Source organism: Gastrolobium bilobum, unplaced genomic scaffold (genome assembly GCF_033153095.1).
Source record: "Gastrolobium bilobum isolate Gb01-03AN ecotype WA unplaced genomic scaffold, APGP_CSIRO_Gbil_v1 utg70105, whole genome shotgun sequence".
In the NCBI taxonomy this organism is placed as follows: domain Eukaryota; kingdom Viridiplantae; phylum Streptophyta; class Magnoliopsida; order Fabales; family Fabaceae; genus Gastrolobium; species Gastrolobium bilobum.
The window spans coordinates 39,209-59,264 of NW_026899234.1; the positions used below are offsets into that span (position 1 = coordinate 39,209).

Genomic DNA, 20,056 nt, shown 5'->3' on the forward strand with positions numbered 1-20,056 from the left:
CTGTGAAGATACAGCAAATCCACCAACACGGTTAAGAAATTCAGAATACCACACCTTTTACAAGACAAGTCCATTCTACAATACTACATTGTTTTGGAAAAAGTAGGCTATTGATCTTATCTTGGATTTTTAGCCTGTCATAATCTATAGACATGAATATACCAGCAAAAGGCAGATACCAAGAACAGAAATGAAAAGAGACAAGTGGGAAGACAACTAAAAGTTATAAAAAGAACATTCAATAGTGTATGCGCTAGCAAGTTGTACGTGGGGGTTCTACTTCTACATAAGTTCCAATCAAACTGGTATACAATACAAGTCTCTCTCTCTCTCTCTCTCTCACACACACACACACACACACACAAAGGATGTCTTAATTTTTAGGTCTTGCTATATTAAGACATTGTAACTGTAAAATAGTGTTATCTACTTCTATACATAGCACAGAGCATTTATTGTAGTTACATGATTTAAAAACTTCATCTTTCTTGTTCTTAAACCAAACTTTCATAGCCAATACTAAGGTAATCGTTGTATATTTCTTGCCATATGGATCATCAAAGGCTAGAGCCATGCCCATCTGAAAAATTCTCATTTTCAGAGAGACTACTGTGCCCAAAACCTTCTATGGATACCCAAACAGACAAGAGTCAGACACAAAAGGAAGATCAGAAACACCCACATGACTCAGTTCCTCATCTTCTACTAGATCTAAGTCTCTCCAGCAAGGATTCAGGTGATGACTCAAAACCAGAACTCAACCTCCTCAATTGTTTGGATACAAATTTATCAGAAAACTCCTCAGAATCTAGTCAAGGAAATGAACTGGATCCCCGGGTATTCTCATGCAACTACTGCCAGAGAAAATTTTATAGTTCCCAGGCATTAGGGGGACACCAAAATGCACACAAGCGTGAAAGAACTTTGGCAAGAAGAGGATACAAAGCTGGTGCTGCAGTTTCATTAGATTTTGGACAGAGGTACTCTAGTATGGCTTCTCTTCCTTCACATGGCTTATGTAACAAACCACTTGGAATTCAGGTGCATTCTATGATTAACAAACCTTCTTATCAAACACCCTTTTTTGGTTTGTGTCGTTCCCATGGCCAAAACGGGTGGCTGAGGCAGCCTTTGAATTCACAACCAGCTATTGGGAAGCTTTCATGGGGCAATTTTCATGGTGGAACAGAAACTGAATCATCCTTGGCCGGTGGCATTTCAAGGTTGGGGAAGTTTTCTACAAGGCTTGTAACAGAAGGATTTGGAGGTTACTGGTTGGATAGCATTACCCATTTGAAGTCTAAACAAGAGAAGTTGCAGAAGCTTGACTTGTCCCTCAAGCTCTAAGTAGTCACCCTTCAACATGCCATAACCAAGTTTATTCCTGTCTTTTCTCATTGGCCAAGAGCTTTCTACCTTTTTACTTTTTACTTCTTTTGTCCTCATGTATCTCTTGTTCCCATAAGGTCTAAATGAACGCATTTTGGCTACTTACCAGAGGTTGTCTTTTGCTATTATTTGTTTTCATTTTTTATAAACAAATGAATCTCCAAGGATTATAAGTTCCATCAAGCTTTAAGTTGCTTTGGAATAGCATTAAGTAATTCAAACTCTCTTATGGGCAAGAGCTAATACACTTGGTAGGGAATTCTTCAATGCTTTTAGGTGTTCAATAATTGAATTGAAAATGATAAAATTTGATAAGTCTGCGAGTGTTTGATTCATCCAAAAACATAAGCCAGTTATATATATTAGATAATTAAAGAACCAACGGACACTTGAATGATATTTAAATATATTTTGGTCAAGCTACTTAGTTATTTACTGTCCTACTCTTGAATACCAAGCATATTCTTCTCCCAGAATTAAGAATTTAAACAAGTAAAAAATAAGAGATATCCAAGGGAATTGTCTTTGAGTATAGGTATATTTGACAATGCCATGTCAACCTGGGATTGTTTGGAGCAAGGTATATCTGTCTCACATATTGGGTGACAAAGGTGTGCACAATATGTAGAAATTTGGATGCTAGTGACTCTCTTTTTAATAATTCTTGTGGACGATTGGTCCACCAAAATGCACAGTTTCCATGGTTGTGACTGTTTCACTGACTCCTACTTTGACCCACCTGTGGTTAGAGAAATCGACCATCTCTATTGGGATCAAATAAGTAGGTGAGGCAAGCCATGTGAAAGTAAGCCTCAAAATGACACTCAGCTATGCTATCACAATCACATCATTTAAAAGATAAAATAAAAAATAAAATATTATTGATTAAAATCTTGAATCTCTGAAGCGACTCACGAAATTGTAGGTCCACAAATCTCAGTTTAATCATGAAACATAAAGTATTATGATGGAATTAAGGAGCAAATGCAACTGAAAGTCAAGTCATTATGACAGTTAATAATCATAGTAATCTCACGCTAATAGGGGATCTATAGGATATGAGATGTTTCCAAACATCATGTGTTTGGAGTTGGGCTTTCTTCTTACCAGATATAGCACTTCGGTTGGGCTATCTATTTTACTTGTGGTGGCATACCTCAGTCTGCACCATTCGTCCAATAAAATATTTACAACCTTCAATTTTGCCTTCCAACCAAGAAAGAAACACAAATGAACAAAACATGTGGAGCTATCATTTTGCTAAGATTTGGTGAAATTTTGAAGCAAAAAACTGCCTCTTGCTCATCAAGATCTAATCAAATTTGAGATTATCTGTCCTCATCTTCAATAGAAGTACGATATGAAATTTGAATTAACATCAACATCTAAGTAGGCTAGTGAAGCAGTATATGCTTGTTCTTTTCCATTCTTATTATTCTACTTTTAATTTGGTATCACTGTTTGTATGTGTCCCCTTTACCAAATTAGTAGCATCTATCAGATAATAGATTTTAAAAGTATTATTTTTATTTCCCTTTCACCAAAATAAGTTTAAGTCATACTCACTTCATCTATAAAGAAACACGCAAAGTTATGTAGTTATGAATAACTTGCGGACGAATTCACCACTTCAATCCTGCTACTAGGCCTTATAAGGAAAATTTTATGGTTTAACTTTAACAATACGACATGCAATACACACATGGTAAGTCTTGCATCTGTAGTTTCAATTTCACTTTAACAGAAATAAAAGGGTAATAATTATATTTGAATATGTCTATTTTCTATCAGGCTAAAAAATTCATTTGACAACTACATGTTTTATGAACTTATAGGAAGGAACGATTATCTTGAAGTATACTGACTTTAACATATCTTGTATACGCTTCTCCCGGACAGCAACGTGCGACATCATTCAAGTTTGTTCATTCCTCCAAATTTTCGCTTCATTTGTGTATCTTACTAGCTTAGTTTAGTTCTATTAATTTGTAACATGAGATAAAAAGCCATTAATTGTTTCATTAAAATGATTAGAATTTTATTTTATTAGAGACACAGTATAGATTGTTATAATTATATAACGAAAACCCTTAGAAATTAAAAATATGACAAATAAAAACTGACTAGATTTAGGAAACAAAGAATATGTTTAATTGTATTCTACTTCTTTTTTTCTTCAAACTATTTTGTAGAGTAACCAATGAAATGGTATTTTTTTTTTAAAGTTAAAAGTCAAAATACAAAACAGAAACAATTAAAATATATTCCATTTGATTCAAAAAACTAAAGAGTAAATGTAATTTTTAGAACTATTTATATAAAACAGGTATGATCAAACTGATTTTTTATTTTTTATATTCTAAAAATTAAAAAATTATTTTTGAAAACAGAAATCAAACATACCCCCAAGTTTCTACACTCAGAACCTTAACAACCAAATGAAACCAACACCACTCGCACTTTGACTTTCACTGGCAAGAGATTCAAATGCTTATACGCGTAACTAGCATTATTCAGCTGTTCCCCACTACTAATCAATTGTCACCAAACATTATCAGTCACTGTTCACACTTCATAGTTTGGAAACCAGACATCATAATCATAAAAGTGGATAAGCATGTATGATTTTCTACAGAGAAAAAAACCTTCCGTTAAAGATGTGGTAAGTAACTATGTTTTGTTTTCTCTCCTTTTTCTCGGGGAGAAAGGGATCCACAGCAAAAATCACAAATACAATACGGCCATTTCCTATTTATGTTAATGCAAGCTCCACCAGCACCAACTATAAATCTGAAGCATTGGTCACCAGAAAAACAAAAATGTATACCTGCTTAGATTCAGATTTCACTGACAAAATACACGAGAGATATGATCTAATGGCTTATCTCATCTAGAACATTGAAATTTCAGTGCTCTTATTTCCTTTCAATAAAAGATTTAACCCTTTCCATCCATCTTACGAGCTCTGTTTTATCCTTGTGTTTCATGTATTGATGCAGGAAAATGACAAGGTCATCATTTATACCCCTAGCTTCCAAGTAATCATAAAGGCTATCTTGCAACTCATCATCCAATTCCCTGCCAAGAACCAACAGCAAAAGGTGGGAACACTATTCTAAATCTAACTATCATCCAAAGTTTTAAGCCAACAAATAGGAGTAGAAATGAGTGGGTAAACCTACTTGAAATCAGGACCAGCATAGGGCTCAGCTAGCATCTTCTCATTTGAACGTATGAACAGCCTTGTTATCTCTATACTGTCTGGCCAAGCAGAGCACATGATTTCCAGGACACCACCTTCTCCCTTGGAGATACTCACAATTAAAGTAATGTGTAGCTGCACGTCATCCACAGTAGCTACACCACCACTTGCACTCGGAGCAGGAACAGCTCCATCAAACATGGTGACTTCAACTTTAACATCTTCGTCTTCAAATTTTCTTTTCAATGTAATCCATCGGTCCCCAGGTCGGCCATCCACCATAAAGGAACCAAACTTGGTAACAGGCTGCAAAACAAGAACACCCCGTTAAGTATTCATGTTCAAAAATATATTTTACCAATCCAACTGAAGAGAGTTGAAAAATTTCCCCAGATGGTGCTGGTTGCAAAGAAAATTATACAAAATAAGAAAATTTCTAGCAGAATCTAAAAATCATAGCTTTTTCCCCTAACTTCATTCTGAAAATCACATATGAGCAGCTCCTAAATATTAGAAAGTCCTTTCCTTTTCCATCATTCTATCGATAACAGAGTAAATCCAGAATACCCATTTTTCCCTAATCAAAAACCCATTACGCACACAACCACGAATTACGAAAAAGAACAAAGGGGTAAAAATTTGATGACTGTGAAGTAAGAGGGAAAAGGAAAAGCATACGTTGCTGGGAGGAGAAGATTGAAGCTCCAACTGAATCTCGTTGCGAAGGAGTCTCAAAATGTTTCCTTCGAAAGCTGATTTGCGCATGTCGGAGATGTAAGTTCTTCGGGGCAGGTGGCGAGAAATGCATAATTGTTGTTGTTGATGCAGAAGTTGGAGGGTTAGGGTTAGGGTTTTTCTGAGGGAAAGGGAACGGAACAAGCGCGCCATCGAACAACACAAACTAGGAAACACAAATGCAGGGTTTAGAGCCAAAGGGTTTATGAAATTCCAGAACAAGAATCAACACAACCCACATGGAAGGCTCCAAAAATATTCAGAAATATTAAAAATGTATTTATTTTTATTTAGTTATCGAGTTAAACAAAGAAAAAGGCTTTTTTTGCATATAATTTAAGGGTTTATTAATATAATGACAAAGGAGATAAATTATCTTATGTTATAGAGACAAATTTGAATGCTCTATCACATGAAAAAATAAAATTAAAAGTGACACAATTATTAAAAAGTATGTAGGAGAGAAAACTTATCTTATATAACATAAGAATAATTTTTTTCCATAATTTAACTATAAGATATATTATCTAACGTGTCGGCATGTCGTGTCACGTTTTTCGTGTTGGTATTAATATCGTTACAACACATGTTGCAAGTTGCAACATACAAAAATAATGGGATTTACTTTTTTTTCTTTCTCTGTTTTTTTTTTCTTTCTATTTCTTCTCCACAACTCATCCACTTTTTTTAGTATGTTGCATTAGACAGATTTATTTCCTTTTAATTATTGGGTCAAACTTGAATTTGTGAATTAAAAAAAATGAGAATTTGTGCTGTCTTTTTTACATTGTGGTTACTAAAAACAAAAAAAGTTATTTGAAAAATATGAAACAAATTAAATGAAAATAATCTTGATGGATCATTCTACTGCAAGTAACAAGAAATTGAAACAAAAAAATTTGAAGGAAAAAAAAAAAAAAAAGATCAATAGCTATACCCCTTTCTTGTTCATGTATTTTTTTTTTTTTTTGGTAACACTTGTTCATGTATTTTATAGACACTGCCATTATGTATTTCAACATAACGTTTTAACTTTGTACAGTACAAGCACAGGCTAAGTTTGTTTGTTTACGTGTGGCTATACTTACAGAGCTAGGATATTCTAACTACTTTTTTTTTTACTACCACTTCACTATCACTCTAATCACCATTTGATTAAAGGAAAAGTTGAATGAAGAGAGAAAAAAAAAATAACTTTTGAATCCAATGGTGATTAAAGTGATAGTGGAATGATAGTAAAAAAAAAATAGGTAGTAAGAATATCCTACTTCATAGTTATATAACATTATGCGCTTAGAATGATACCCTACAGTTAAATGGCATTGGAGTCCTAGCGATACAACGGATAATTAATGAAACCATAACGATCAGAGCATGCAAGAACATCTGCGTACAGACCTCACAAGATTTCACGCGAGACATTGATTTGGAGAAAAAAGTATGAGAAAGAAAAAGATATAGAAAAATAAATGAAAAATATTAAATTTCCTTGAAGGATAAGTTAGTACGTGAATCTAACATTACCTTGATGAAAACTGGTGCGACTTCTACTCAAGGATGTTAGATACTCAAAATGTTTTCAGCCTTTCAGGTATAAACTGATACACATACCAGCAATTACTGAAATTATGCCAAGGAAATGTCTTCAAAGCCAGTGTAATCTTATGCCAGTGCACCAAATACAAGCATGTAACTCAGGAATCCAAGATACTGGTATACCAAAATATAAAAGAAATGATAGACCATTTCATAGTTGTAAAACAATCTAAAGATTATAATTAAAGTAAATATCTTTTTAGGTCCTCAACAAAAAAACACATAACCCATTTTAATTTTTTTTAAAAAAAAATTCATATTAATCCTTTTTTAGGAATTAACATGAGTATTTTTTTAATTTTTGAGATATCACAATTTCAAAAAATTGAAATTTTGGAGCACAAGTCGATTTTTTTTTAAGAGATTAAAATAAATTGTGTGTTTTGTTAAAGACTCAAAATGGTATTTACTTTTATAATCATCTCTGAAGAATGAGTACATTTTTTCCAAAAGGAAAAATTAACAGCATATTTGGTATCTTTTTTTTTTAGTTAAAAACTACTTTCAAGCTAAAATTAAAAGAAAAGCTAAAAGTTATTTAGTGATTATATAAATTTATTCTGATGGTTTTGAAAGAGCAAAGATAAAATAATTTATTATTAAAGTAAAGGATAAAATCTATAAATACAAATTTAAAATAAGGATAAAATTGTAAAATAAATATAAGAAGTCAAAAAAGTTATAATAAGAGAGTTTTTTTTTTTTTTTTTTTGAAAACTAATAGGAGAGGTTTTATGAAAACATGTTTGGCTAAACTTCTACTTTTTAAAGAAAAGAGAAACTAAAAATAAGAGAGGCCAAACAGGGCACTGAGGATGATCAGCTGTTTACTTCTAAGTGCCCGTCAACCACTTGAACTAATTTACCATACAAGTGCTTAACAGTACCTGAGCATAAATATCATGAGTAGCGGGTCCATCTAAATTTTTCCTTCCAAATATCCGAAGGTGATTAATGAGACATAACCATCAAGAACCTAACAGTGAGAAGATAAGCATTCACTTTTAAAAGATAAAAAAGTTGAGTTGACAAGAAAAAGTCAAGGGGGTTCCTCAACTTAATGACAAAGCTAACACTTCAGATATGCGTTGTACACATTTCATGTTTAAACTTCAAATAAGAACAGGTTCACACCGAATATCATAACATAAACTCACTTTTTTTGGTTTAATAATAGTATATTTGTACATATTTGGAAGAATTTAAAGATTCGGAGTATTCTTCCTAGACGTATGTTAAGCACGTATGCTGTCATCTGTGTACTTGTAAATTCAAAAGCATTCATGGGAATAATCATTTGAATCCAAGAACATGTACAAAATGGAAAAGTATAAAATATCAACCAAAACTCTATATACCACTTTTTGGATTTACATTATATCATTATCATCCACGGGAGAGAAACAAAGTGAACTGCCTGATAAAGAGTACCATGATTTTCAGTCAAAATAAAGCCAGCCCCTCCTTAGGGTGATTTCACGCATGATGCATCCAAATTTTACTCCCCAAGACCTTCAAAATGATCATGGCCTATAAAAAATCTGTTAATTTAGTGGATCCTTACATGATTGCAGGCAGCATAAAGCCCAACTAGGAATTGCTTTCAAGTTACCACCTACAACAATTAAACTGATGCACCAACGATAGTTTTCTCATTTAAATCTTCCTTCCCAACATAACTCAAAAAATTCTTCCAATGAAGGAGGGGGTTGACAGGTTTGGGAATCTGTGGAACATAATTAAATAACTATTCACTTACTAAAAAAAATATCAATAAACAGCCCTATGGCTTGTGATCAATTATGTACAATGACTTCAAAGTTTTCGTAAGAGCCTAGTACCTCAAGAAGCCCCTCCACGTTGATTCTGGCCTTTTGGGTCCTGAACAGAAGAATTTGGAGTTGCGAAGGAACCCTTACTCTCTTCACCTAATTCTGGCTTTGACTTAGGAGAATTATTCTTACCAAAATGGTCTTCCTCTAAAGCTTTATTTGATGCTGAACTGAAACTTGTGCCCCTTGGTGCAGAAGAATTTAGGTGTTTTTTCTCATCATCTGTTACCTGATTTTGGGCTAGGTTGCTGCTTGATTGTTTCTTTGTTTCAACCACAATCTCTTTCACAGTCTCTTCAAGTTTCTCAAGCCTCACTTTCACCTCTGAAAGCTGGGGATCAGATTTCGCTTCCTTTTCCTCGGGGGGATTTAGTTCCGTTTCTTTTTCTTTTTCCTTTGCTTCTTCCTCTTCCTTCTGCTTCCGTTTCTGCTCCACTTCCTAGAAAATGATTTGGAGAATAGCCATTATCAATAGGGAATACCAACCCAAAAAATGGGGTACTACTTCTTCGATTATTTAAAATCATAATTACAAGGTCAAAGTGATACACAGATAAAAATCCACAATTCTAATTTACAAAGTACAAACAAAAAACAAGTCCCACAAAAACATAGAATATAATCTAGGAAACTCTAATATATTTCAAATAAATAGTAAATAAGTAGCACACGATATCTCTCATAGTTCTCAACCCACAACTCCACAGTGCTGCCACAACAAATAACTGCAGAATGCATGAACATATCTAGGATATGATCTATACAGTACTAATGTCTGTCCAGGAAAAAATGGATCAGAACACTGAATGTCTATACCAGCCTTGTCATATTATCATATACACTGAATAGTATATATGATGCTAGAAAACTTCCCCCTCTTATACTACAATATCAGTACAAAGGAAAGAAAACGTACCACCTCCATTGTTCTCATTCTATAACGAGAATACTGCGCCACCAAATATACAGCTGTGGCAGTAATAACTTATTTAGATGTTAGCAGTAGAAATTTTTGAAAAAAAATAAAATAATAATAACGTCAATGATAGAAGAAAAACTTAAAAGGCGTGAGTATCATACCCAAGGAAGGCAAACAGGCAACAAAAAATTGCCAAAGATGGAAATCAAACCTGATCAAGATAGACAGAGATACAAAGTAAGATTTTTTTTTTTTTTTTTTTTTTTTTTCACAACCATTAACAGCATAAACAAATATATGAATCTTCTCGAAAAAAAGAATGAACAGGGTTTTTAGTGTAATTCCTTGCAGCTTGAAACTCCAAATGTGGTAGTAAAAAACAGATGTACATAAAGCTAGCAAAATGATGACAGTATGGGATTAAAATATCAAAGAAACAGTGAAGTACAGGAGTCTTCTCAAGAAAAGGGGGGAAATGAACAGGGGGAAACAGTGAAATGAAGGTGTTCGACGAAATGCCAAAGAGAGCAAAACCTGAATTAACCCGAGCAACAAAAGATATAGGGCTGAAAGAATGAAAGAAAGAGGAAAAGGGATACCCAAACTCCTTTTTCTTTGATGGGTCAGAGAAAAGGATCTTAGCGGCGGTCGTCATGTCGAGATTCTCCAGCTGCCGATACCTTTCATCGGCGATGATGTCGCTGTTCATCTTCTTCGCTGGATTGCTTGACGTGCTTTTGGCGTCGCTGCAGAACGATGTTGTCCGAAGAAACTTGAATCGTCCCGAGAAGCGCAACCACCGTCCTCCGCCGCCAAACATCGGAACCCCTCTACAACCCTAAACATCCACCTCCGAAGCCTCCTATTGAAAATTCGGATCGAGAATACCCGGCCCAAAAATTGGGTGGACCGGGCCCATCACGGCCCATTTATATATTATTATTTAACAGAAGTAATTTATGTTGAATTAAAATAAAGAGGAAGGTTATACTTGTAATCTATTTTCATTTTTAATATTTTATAATTATATCTTAACCATTGGTTTTCGTCAATTAATTATTACTCTTTTTCTAAATTAAATTTATTAATTAATTATTAATTCACAATAAATGATAACCGTTGATTGACGAAAATCAACGGTTAAGATATTGTTGTAAGAAGTTGTAATTTGTAAGTAAAACCTTCCTTTAAAATAAATAATTATTTTTTCTTGAAAGAAGGTTATACTTACCACCTATTTTCGTTTACAACCTCTTATAATCATATTTTAATCGTTGATTTCAGCCAATCTACCGGTTATAATTCATTAGATCATATTTATTAATTTCAAATAAATTATAACAGTCAGATTGACAGAAATCAATGGTTAAAATATGATTATAAGAGATTATAAATAAAAATTGGTTGCAAGTAGGGGTGGTAAACGAGCTAGGGGCCTTTCAGGGGCCTTTGGCTCGGCTCGTAAAGGCCTGAGCTTGTTTAATAAAAGCTCGTTTGGAACCAGACTTGGACTTGTATAAAAGCTCGTTTAATAAAAAGGCCTCAGGCTCTAATTCAGAAGCTCGGCCTTAGAGCCTCCCAGGCTAGCCTAGTATATAAATATTTATTTATACTTTTTATACTACTTGTAATAACTCTCTCTCATCAATTTATTTCACCCCATTTTATTGGTTTAACAGACTTTTTGAATGATTTTGTTTTATATTATGCTATTTGGATATATATATTGAATTTATGTATATTTATGGAATTACTAGTGCTGTTCTATATTATCATTCATCTTCACACAAACAAACCCACAAAAACTTATTCGTTCCACTGTGCACTGCTTGTTTGTGTCAATTTATTTTTTATTTTATTTATTTATTTTTATTTTTGTTGGCACTTTTTTTATAATGGGCTAAGATAATATAACATGTTATCTACCTTCTCTCACTTTAATTTTATTTATTTATTGTAGACTTTGTAAATTATTGCTGCAAATTGGAAACTAAGGTTTCTATCTAGAAATTGATTTTTTGTGGAATTCTGTTCTCTTATTTTTATTCTTTAACATGCTAACAGGCTAAGACAGGCTTCACGCAGGCTTTTATTTTTTGTAAATAAACCAGGTCACAGGCCAATATTATATTCGTAACAGGTAACAGGCTAAGGTCAGTCGGACACGTTTAAATACAGGCTTAGCCCGTTAAGATCAAAGCTCGTTTCGGCTCGGCCCGTTAACACCCCTAGTTGCAAGTATATCTTTTCCCTCTTCCTTATTTAGGATTTTTTTTAATAAAAACAAAATGTTTGAATCTATAAAATTAATGTGAACATAATCTATATCTAAACAGATGTTTATTAGTTTACCAAAAAAAAAAAAAACACATCTTTGAGACAAGCTTTTTTTCCTGCTGATTTAAAAATGATGTGGGGTCTATTTGATTTTTTTTTCTCTTTTTTTTTTTTGGTAAGTCACATTGCTGGTTTGTGAGTGCAACTGGAGAGAAAATTATTCATGTTAAAGGAGACTAATAAACCCCATTAAAAAATCTATTAATAGATAAGGAAAGGTTATAGTTATTATCTCTTTTTTTTACTACTAAATCTTAACTATTGATTTTTGTCAATCTAACGATTGTAATTTATTGAGTCATATTTATTAATTAATTATTAATTTTCAATAAATTATAACGGTTAGATTGACTGAAATCAAATGTTAGAATTTGATAATAAGAGATAGTAAGAAGAAGGGGTAGTAAGTATAACCTCTTCATATTAAATATTCTAAATGTAAATATTTAGTATAACTAAGTGTAAGCCCAGCAATTAAATTAAATACATTCAATTTTCAGTTCTTACTATATTTCTGTTTTTTTTATTTGTAATACATTCCTTGCCAATTTACTATTCCAACTACTAAACTTTAACATTTTTTATTCGAACTGGGATATGAAAAATTTTATTGGCCCCAAAACCGGTTGTGGAATATCTCATTTCTGTTTAAAAATTGATGTCACGAATCTCAATCACATGAGATTAGAATTTGTTGGTGCTATTATTTACAATACCCACGTGATGGCAAAGTTAAAGTCTATGATATGCATGATTATCATCATCACAAATAAACAACAATACAAGGATAAGTGAGGCATAATTAACTACTAGTCCTTCCTTCAACTTTCTGGGTCAAAGTCACTGTCTTTTCCATGTTGTTCACTTGAATTTGGGTGAAACGTAGATTCCAAAAAAAGGGAAATCCGAGTTAATGTCCACATTAACTCTATTCAAATCTCAATTATATTCTTTAATCCAAAAAAAAAACTTATTAACATGGGTTTTATTAGTATTATGTAACATGATGCAAGTATTGTTTTCAACTCTCGCATCAAAAGAGAGAGAAAATGAAATGATGAAAGAGAAAGAAAAATATGTGAACCCTACCTCTTTAATGTGTGTGTAGGAAAATGAAGTTATATTATGTTAAATGATAAACATAAAATCCTATTAACATATGATTGGAGTTGGACCCCACTTCCCTTTCCCGCAAAAGGACCAAAACCATCGTGACGCTCCATTTTCTTTACTTTAAGATTAAAACTCCACTAAGTCACTAACAACAACTCATAATATACACATTATATACAACCCCACCCATACACCATAATGATGAACAAACGTTACTTCCTTTCTCCTGAGGATTTTTTTTTTCTTTTAATTTTTTTAAAAATATTCACAAACCAGCTCATATTAAGGCAGAACCGTAATTTTGCCACAAAACAGAGGCCATTCACGTAAAAAACTCCGATTTATAAATACAGTTACATATAATGTAAGGGTTTTATGCAACACACAAAAAGTGAATGGGACCCACTAAAAAAGAAGAGAGAGAAAATAAAAAAGTTACACTTTTTGTGTGTTATACATGAAAAATAAAACCCATAATGTAATGTAATGTATGTAACACACTATGCTCTGAATTAACATACGAGCACCGGCAACAACAACAGCAAGCATAAGAACCTTCTCATTCTCTTCTTTTTCTTCTTCTTAGTGTTTTGCATTTTTATTTTTTTTGAAAATTCAGATACCCAATTGGAAAAAGTAAATAACTTTGAAAACTTTCCAGGGAAAGAAAACCCACCCCACCTACGTTTTACCACTGAACTCTGCTTTTTATTAGTTCTTCCATATGAAACAGATGAAGTAGTTATCATAACCGAAGCAAAAACGACGCCGCAGAATGCTTTGCAGGAAGAGCTCACGGAACGGCGTCGGTTCGGGATCGGTTCCGGTGTACCTCAACGTCTACGATCTGACACCAATCAACGGTTACGCTTACTGGTTCGGCCTCGGAGTGTACCATTCCGGCGTGCAAGGTTCGTTGTTCAATTCTCAACCCCATTCTTTTACCATTTTGAATCTGCACAAAAACCCACTTCAGATCTACGATCTGTGAGAAAAAACCGATGATGGGTCTCTCTATCTCTCTTGTTTTTTTGAAAAAAATTGGATTTTTTTTTTTTTGTATTTTTTTTGTATTTTTTTTTGGGGTTCAGTTCACGGTGTTGAGTACGCGTTCGGGGCTCACGAGTACCCATCTACGGGAATATTCGAAGGAGAACCGAAAAGGTGTGAAGGGTTCACTTTCAGGAAGACGATACTGATTGGGAAGACTGATATGGGTCCTGGTGAAGTCAGGGTTGTGATGGAAGAGCTTTCTGCTGAGTATAAAGGGAATGCTTACAATCTCATCACAAAAAACTGCAACCATTTCTGCAATGATGTTTGTGTTAGGCTCACTGGAAATCCTATACCCAGTTGGGTCAATCGTCTTGCAAGAATTGGTAACTCACCATCACTACTACTAGTTAAACAACTCTACTGAAAACTGGTTTTAATTTTTCACTTTTTATTGTTTCCTTGTTGAAAATCTATATAACATGTGGCTGTTGTGTTCATTTTTGGTTAAATGATTGTATCTGCAATGACATGTAGTTATTCAGATATGGAAATTAGTTTAATATCGAGGTTATGGGTAATGGAGACTATAATGAAATTATGAAATTAATACCGGACATGCAATGTTTAAAAATCATCCACATGGTGTCAGAATTGTTGAATTTATTTTTATATGATGGGGAAAAATAAATGAAATTACTTTGGAATCATATTTGATTCGTTTGTAAGTAGCACCCCCCATGTCATGTAAATATTTATGGAAAAGTAATTGAGAATGACAAAAACAACAACATTAGTATCTGCCACACTGTAAATATATAGATTCTTTGTGATAATGATTGAGGTAAAGTAAACTTAAGTTTAGGATTAATTAGTTTTCCATATATAAAAGTAAGGAAGAGACATGTATTTTTCTTTTTAATTTTATTTTATTAACTCTTTTTTGCTAAAGTTTCGAAATTGAGATTGGTTTAAGTTCACCTGATTTATTTTATGCTTGGGTGGGTGGGTTGGTTGGCTTATTGTGTTGCAGGTTTTTTGTGCAATTGTGTTCTTCCTGTGACATTGAATTCAACTAAAGTTAGGCATCACAGAATAGAAGACAAGCAATGTGAAGGAGAAAAGCAAGCATTAACAAGTGAATCCAACAAGCTTAATGCTTCAAATTCAACATCCTCGTCTTCATCTTCTCCTGCTTCTAGCTCTGGAGTGCGCAGGGGAAGGAGTAGAACAAGACGTGCCCTTCCTCCATCTTCACCTTTGATTATTGGTTCTTCTTCATCTTGATGTCCAAAATGTGAAAATTTTATATATATTTTTTTTCTCTTTTTGTTTTGTCCAATTACAGATGTTGCTCTAACAAAGAAAAAAGCAACAGATTGGATTTTCAATTGAAAATTGTTATTCTTCATTCTTTTCATCTAATGACTTCACAAAGATACCAAAAAACCAACCAGGAATCCCGGAGCTCATGCTTCCTTTTCTTTCTTTATAGGAAAATTTTGTTTTAATTCTTAAAAAAAGGGGCGGTCATGTTATCATTTTATTCGTACTACTCTTATTATCTGTTTGGTTATCGGTTAACTTAAAATTAATAGTTGAAAAAAAAAATTAACTGTAGTTGATTTCAAATTAATTCAACGGTAATCAAATATGTAGTAAGAGTAGTAAAACTAAAATAATAATAAGGATAATCTTCTCTCTTAAAAAAAATATGATTATATAAGCCATCAAAAATTAATTTTATCAATTTCATCTTTAATAATTTAGTTGCTTATTCATTTTACTATTGTAATCTATCACGCTTTAACGATGTGTTGACACTACGTCATAATATTATAATATTAAGTGTATTAAAATGCGAGTTTTAAATTTTCAAATATTATACGACAAGATGCCACTTATAATCTTTTAATATTAATTTCAATATACAGGGATTATATTCATACACAGACGTACAACTATAATATTTAGAAATTTTACATTGAAATCAAACTATAATATTCATACACCAACGCTTTGAGCAATCAAACTATATTGTATTCGTTTATCACTTTTTATTTACAGATTATGTGCACACGGTCCTGCACCTTCAGACGGAAGTTTAAATTTTTTTAGAATAATTGTACCTTACACTTTTATGTGTGAATCAGAAGTTGAGGCTTACAAAATTATGATATTCTAAAATTTCATATTTCATAGAAAAAAGACATCCATTAATTAAGAGGAAAATTATAAATGAGGTATTTTTAAAAAAGAAAAAGATTTTTTTTAATATTATCAAAAAGATTTTTTTTACATTGATAATATTATAATTAAGAAAATACTTAAATGACCAACACAATTAAGATTTTAATTATAATTTCTCTACTAATTTGTGTTATATAATTTAATTATATATTTAATAATTTTGTTTATAAATGATACTTTAGGCTGTGCATGACAATCATTCTATTCCCTAGCACTATTTCTGAAAAAAATAATTCTTTTATATTTCTGTGTCATGGAATAGTTTATGAGAAAAAAAATTTGTTTGATAACATGTTCTATTTTTTTTCCGAGAATGATAATTGTGCTTGATAACACAACAAATAATATAATAAAAATAATTCCTATTAAATATAAAAAAATTTCGGATCATCACTTTCCTTTCCACATGGCGTGGTTGTGGTGGTGGCGACGACGACAGTACGGTAGTGGTGGTGGCAGTGACATGGTGAAGATAGTGGAGGTGGTTATGACGGCAGTAGATGCGACGATGACAGTGGTAATGGTGGCGGCGGCGGCGGTAGTGGTGGGGATGGTGGTGGTGGAGGTGACGGCAGTGGTTGCGACAATGGTGGTGGGTAAGGTGGTTGGTGGCAGCAATAATGGTAGCAGTGACATAGTGGTGGTGGTTGTGAAGGCATCATGGTGGTGGTGGCAGTGGTTGCGGCGGTGGCGGTGGTAGTGGTGGGGATGGTGGTGGTAGAGGTGACGACAGTGGTTGTGACAATGGTGGTGGGTAAGGTGGTTGGTGGCAGCAATAATGGTAGCAGTGACATAGTGGTGGTGGTTGTGAAGGCATCATGGTGGTGGTGGCAGTGGTAGTGATGGTAATGGCGTGGTGATGATAGTGGTGGGGGTGGTGTAATGGTGGCGATGGTGGTGGTGGTTGGTGCCTTGGTGGCAGCGGCAACGACGATGGCGGTGGTGACTGTAGTGGCTGCGGCAATAGTAGTGGTGGTTGGTGACGTGGTGGTGATGGTAGTGGTGGCGTCGTGGTGGTGGCAGTGATGGCGATGGGGGTGGTGGCAGTGGTGTGTGATGGCGATGACGGCAGTGGTTGCGATGATTGTGGTAGTGGTGATGGTGGTGGCGACGGTGATAGTGGTGATGGTGGCGCCGACGGTAGTTGTGGTGGTGGTGATAGGTGGAGGAGGTGGTGGCATCGTGGTGGTGAGGGGTGGTGACGATGACACTAGTGGTACGATGGTGGAGAGTGATTGAGAGGGATAAATGTTTCTCATTTTTTGTCTGGGAACAAAAAAACAGAAATTTTTTGATTCTTTTTTTTGTTCCTCAGCACAAAAATTAAACCGGTTCATCTTGGAAACAAAAAAAATAAATCAATTTTACCAAATGAGTTTTCTATCCATTTTTGTTTCCAGGAACAAAAATTAAAAAAGAATTGATTCCAGGAAGGTTGTCATGCACACCCTTTTAGTACAAAATGTGAAATTTAAGCGATCTATGCATCCTTTCAAACCCTTAGGGGGCGTTTGATAGAGGATAAATTTTTTTTTATCTGGAAATCATAATTTCCAGGAATATGATGAGAAAATGAGTTTTCTGAGAATGTTACCAAAAAGTTATTTTGTAGGTTAAAATATTCCCGAGAATGTTGGGTTAATTTTCTTGATGCTATGTATGGTTGTATTTAATTTTTCCTTGTCATGAAAATTCTAAAATACCACCCACGAGATGGTATTTTTGGATGGTATTTTCAAAAAAAATTATACACAAAATAAAATCCTGGAAAAATCAGATTCCTGAAATTTTTTTAAAAATCTTGTACCAAATAATGCATTCCTATTTGTCCAACCAAGAAATTCCAAGAAAACAAAAAAAATCGTGTAACAAACGGGCCCTAATTTTGATTTTATATATAAGGTAAAAATAGAGTAAGATGCAATTTAGTAAAACTTCAATGCTCCTGGAATAAGTTGTTTACTGTCCAGCAAAAGCAAAACTCGTAATATTTCCAAAAAAAAAAAAAAGCAAAACTCGTAATTTTATGTTCATAATAGTTTGTTGAATTGATAAGATTGAATAACGTTGACTGTATATCATGTATTTAGAAATAGACAATTTCCTCTTTTCATAAACACGATTTAAAAAATAAAAATGTGTTCAAAATACATGCATTGGAACATTAAGCCTCTTTGGAAAGCAGCCATTATTTTTTTGTTGTGTGGAAGTCGTGAATGATGATAAATTAAGGACATGCTGATTGCAGAGGTGCATAGAATGGATCATATAATGTAATTGCCATTGCCAAGCACTGATAGCGAGAAAGACATGGACTATAGGGGGTGTTTGGTTCAAGTTTTTGGAGAGGATTACCGGTAATCCTTCTTTGGTAAATGTAATTACCACGTTTGGTAGAAGGAATAAATTACGATTCCCGGATATCCAAGGATTACCGGTAATTTGATTTATAAAGAAAAGTCACTATTCAGATTACCAAAAATAATATGGTAATTCGGAATACCAATCAGAATACCAAGTAAAGGGAAAGCACAACAATAAATTTTGAGACAAAAATACCTCAATACACATAAAAATCTAGACCCAATCTATCAATTACAAAAGTAAAAATAGTTTGGGGTTATTTTTGTAAAATAGCCTCATATTCCAAGTCATATTTCGTTCTAAACCAAATATGGAATCAGTAATTTTTACCTAATATTCCCGGTAATATTTTGGCGAACCAAACACATCTTTCGTAAGATTCCAAGTAAACTCAATTTCTACTGAATTCCCATTAATCATGATTTCCGATCACCAAAAAATTTCTCTTGTACCAAACACACCAAAGATGGGTGCTGTCATTTTCTGTCAATGTCTGTCCCTATACTTCATTTTCTTTTTAGGGTAATGACTTTTGCTATTTGGACTTTGCACTTTTTCCTCCCTTAGGACTATTAGAACCAACAAAGCTACATGTTAGAACAACTTCTTTTGACTAGCAATAATGGACACAATTAAGCAAGTAGCAACACACACTTTTCATTTCTTTTCTCTCTTTTTCTTTTCTTTTCTTCACAAGCAAAAAACTCCATGGCTAAGAGCACTATAATATAACTGATCTTTAGGAAGAAAATCCACCAAGTTGCATTAAAATATGGGATAATAATTTGTCCAGTTGCTGGAGAAGTTATTTTCCTTCCAGCAAACAGATACATAAAAAATCTCATTGTTTTTATATATATTTTTTGTTTAATTTTGTAGAGGGCAGAGGTGTTCGCGGTCTAGATTGGATCGGTCTTGGAAGCAAAAATCATCCAATTCAATCCCTTCGGTTTGATCATGTAATCATCCATTCGGTTGAATTTTTTTTTCAAATCTTATCCGATTCAATTTTTTTCGATTTGGATTGAATCAGTTTTCGGTTTTTTGAAAATCTTAAAATTTATTTCATGATTATTGTGCAAATAACATCTTTTGTATAAGGTAAAAGTATTTGTCATTTTAAAAGACATAAAGTTATGTCATTTTAAGAGAGAGATAGACACAAAATAATTTTTTTATTTAAAATTTAAATTAAAAAAAAACATCAACTTTCTCTCTCCCATGATTTTCATTTTTAGTGTCTATGTCTCTCATAAAATGACATAACTTATGTCATTTAAAATGACAAATAACAAACCTTTATATAATAGGCTTTGTAAAAAAAAA

General features: G+C 33.4%; 4 protein-coding genes across 7 annotated transcripts; 2 read left to right on the forward strand and 2 right to left on the reverse strand.

Annotated features, from left to right (window-relative positions):
• Window positions 1–210: 210 nt before the first annotated feature.
• LOC133288703 (zinc finger protein 1-like) lies at window positions 211–1,460 on the forward strand. Of its 2 annotated transcripts, none has more exons than XM_061486518.1 (2): window positions 211–305; window positions 564–1,460. In XM_061486518.1, the coding sequence occupies exon 2, from the start codon at window positions 628–630 to the stop codon at window positions 1,345–1,347; it is 720 nt and encodes a 239-aa protein (XP_061342502.1). In that variant the 5' UTR covers window positions 211–305; window positions 564–627; the 3' UTR covers window positions 1,348–1,460. The 2 variants fall into 2 exon arrangements, with proteins under 2 accessions (XP_061342502.1, XP_061342503.1); XM_061486519.1 differs by lacking the exon at window positions 211–305 and adding an exon at window positions 378–524 and having other exon boundaries at window positions 602–1,460.
• Window positions 1,461–4,041: 2,581 nt separating this feature from the next.
• Window positions 4,042–7,003, reverse strand: LOC133288702 (uncharacterized protein At2g39795, mitochondrial-like). 2 transcript variants are annotated; one of them, XM_061486517.1, is made up of 4 exons: window positions 6,851–7,003; window positions 5,270–5,492; window positions 4,572–4,897; window positions 4,042–4,467 (listed from the first exon to the last, which is right to left on the reverse strand). In XM_061486517.1, exons 2-4 carry the CDS (start codon window positions 5,477–5,479, stop codon window positions 4,305–4,307), a joined length of 699 nt encoding a protein of 232 aa, XP_061342501.1. In that variant the 5' UTR covers window positions 5,480–5,492; window positions 6,851–7,003; the 3' UTR covers window positions 4,042–4,304. The 2 variants fall into 2 exon arrangements, with proteins under 2 accessions (XP_061342501.1, XP_061342500.1); XM_061486516.1 differs by lacking the exon at window positions 6,851–7,003 and having other exon boundaries at window positions 5,270–5,511.
• A 978-nt stretch (window positions 7,004–7,981) lies between these two features.
• On the reverse strand, window positions 7,982–10,558 carry LOC133288701 (uncharacterized). Its single transcript, XM_061486515.1, has 5 exons — window positions 10,273–10,558; window positions 9,835–9,884; window positions 9,671–9,723; window positions 8,764–9,193; window positions 7,982–8,648 (listed from the first exon to the last, which is right to left on the reverse strand). The coding sequence occupies exons 1-4, from the start codon at window positions 10,491–10,493 to the stop codon at window positions 8,765–8,767; spliced, it is 753 nt and encodes a 250-aa protein (XP_061342499.1). The 5' UTR covers window positions 10,494–10,558; the 3' UTR covers window positions 7,982–8,648; window position 8,764.
• A 3,308-nt stretch (window positions 10,559–13,866) lies between these two features.
• On the forward strand, window positions 13,867–15,451 carry LOC133288695 (deSI-like protein At4g17486). 2 transcript variants are annotated; one of them, XM_061486509.1, is made up of 3 exons: window positions 13,867–14,034; window positions 14,215–14,508; window positions 15,144–15,451. In XM_061486509.1, the coding sequence occupies exons 1-3, from the start codon at window positions 13,899–13,901 to the stop codon at window positions 15,401–15,403; spliced, it is 690 nt and encodes a 229-aa protein (XP_061342493.1). In that variant the 5' UTR covers window positions 13,867–13,898; the 3' UTR covers window positions 15,404–15,451. The 2 variants fall into 2 exon arrangements, with proteins under 2 accessions (XP_061342493.1, XP_061342492.1); XM_061486508.1 differs by having other exon boundaries at window positions 14,215–14,502; window positions 15,150–15,451.
• The last annotated feature ends 4,605 nt before the right edge of the window (window positions 15,452–20,056 follow it).

Bases quoted from the DNA above. Each gene is read 5' to 3' on its own strand.
- LOC133288695 (XM_061486509.1), top strand. From the start codon at position 13,899: ATGCTTTGCAGGAAGAGCTCACGGAACGGCGTCGGTTCGGGATCGGTT. The intron at 14,035-14,214 runs GTTCGTTGTTCA...TTTGGGGTTCAG, and splicing joins GTACCATTCCGGCGTGCAAG to TTCACGGTGTTGAGTACGCG. The intron at 14,509-15,143 runs CACCATCACTAC...TGGCTTATTGTG, and splicing joins TCTTGCAAGAATTGGTAACT to TTGCAGGTTTTTTGTGCAAT.
- LOC133288702 (XM_061486517.1), bottom strand. From the start codon at position 5,479: ATGGCGCGCTTGTTCCGTTCCCTTTCCCTCAGAAAAACCCTAACCCTA. The intron at 4,898-5,269 runs GTATGCTTTTCC...CTTGTTTTGCAG, and splicing joins AATCTTCTCCTCCCAGCAAC to CCTGTTACCAAGTTTGGTTC. The intron at 4,468-4,571 runs GTAGGTTTACCC...GGTTCTTGGCAG, and splicing joins TATGCTGGTCCTGATTTCAA to GGAATTGGATGATGAGTTGC.
- LOC133288701 (XM_061486515.1), bottom strand. From the start codon at position 10,493: ATGTTTGGCGGCGGAGGACGGTGGTTGCGCTTCTCGGGACGATTCAAG. The intron at 9,885-10,272 runs GTATCCCTTTTC...TATCTTGATCAG, and splicing joins TCAAAGAAAAAGGAGTTTGG to GTTTGATTTCCATCTTTGGC. The intron at 9,194-9,670 runs GTACGTTTTCTT...ATCATTTTCTAG, and splicing joins GAATGAGAACAATGGAGGTG to GAAGTGGAGCAGAAACGGAA.
- LOC133288703 (XM_061486518.1), top strand. From the start codon at position 628: ATGGATACCCAAACAGACAAGAGTCAGACACAAAAGGAAGATCAGAAA.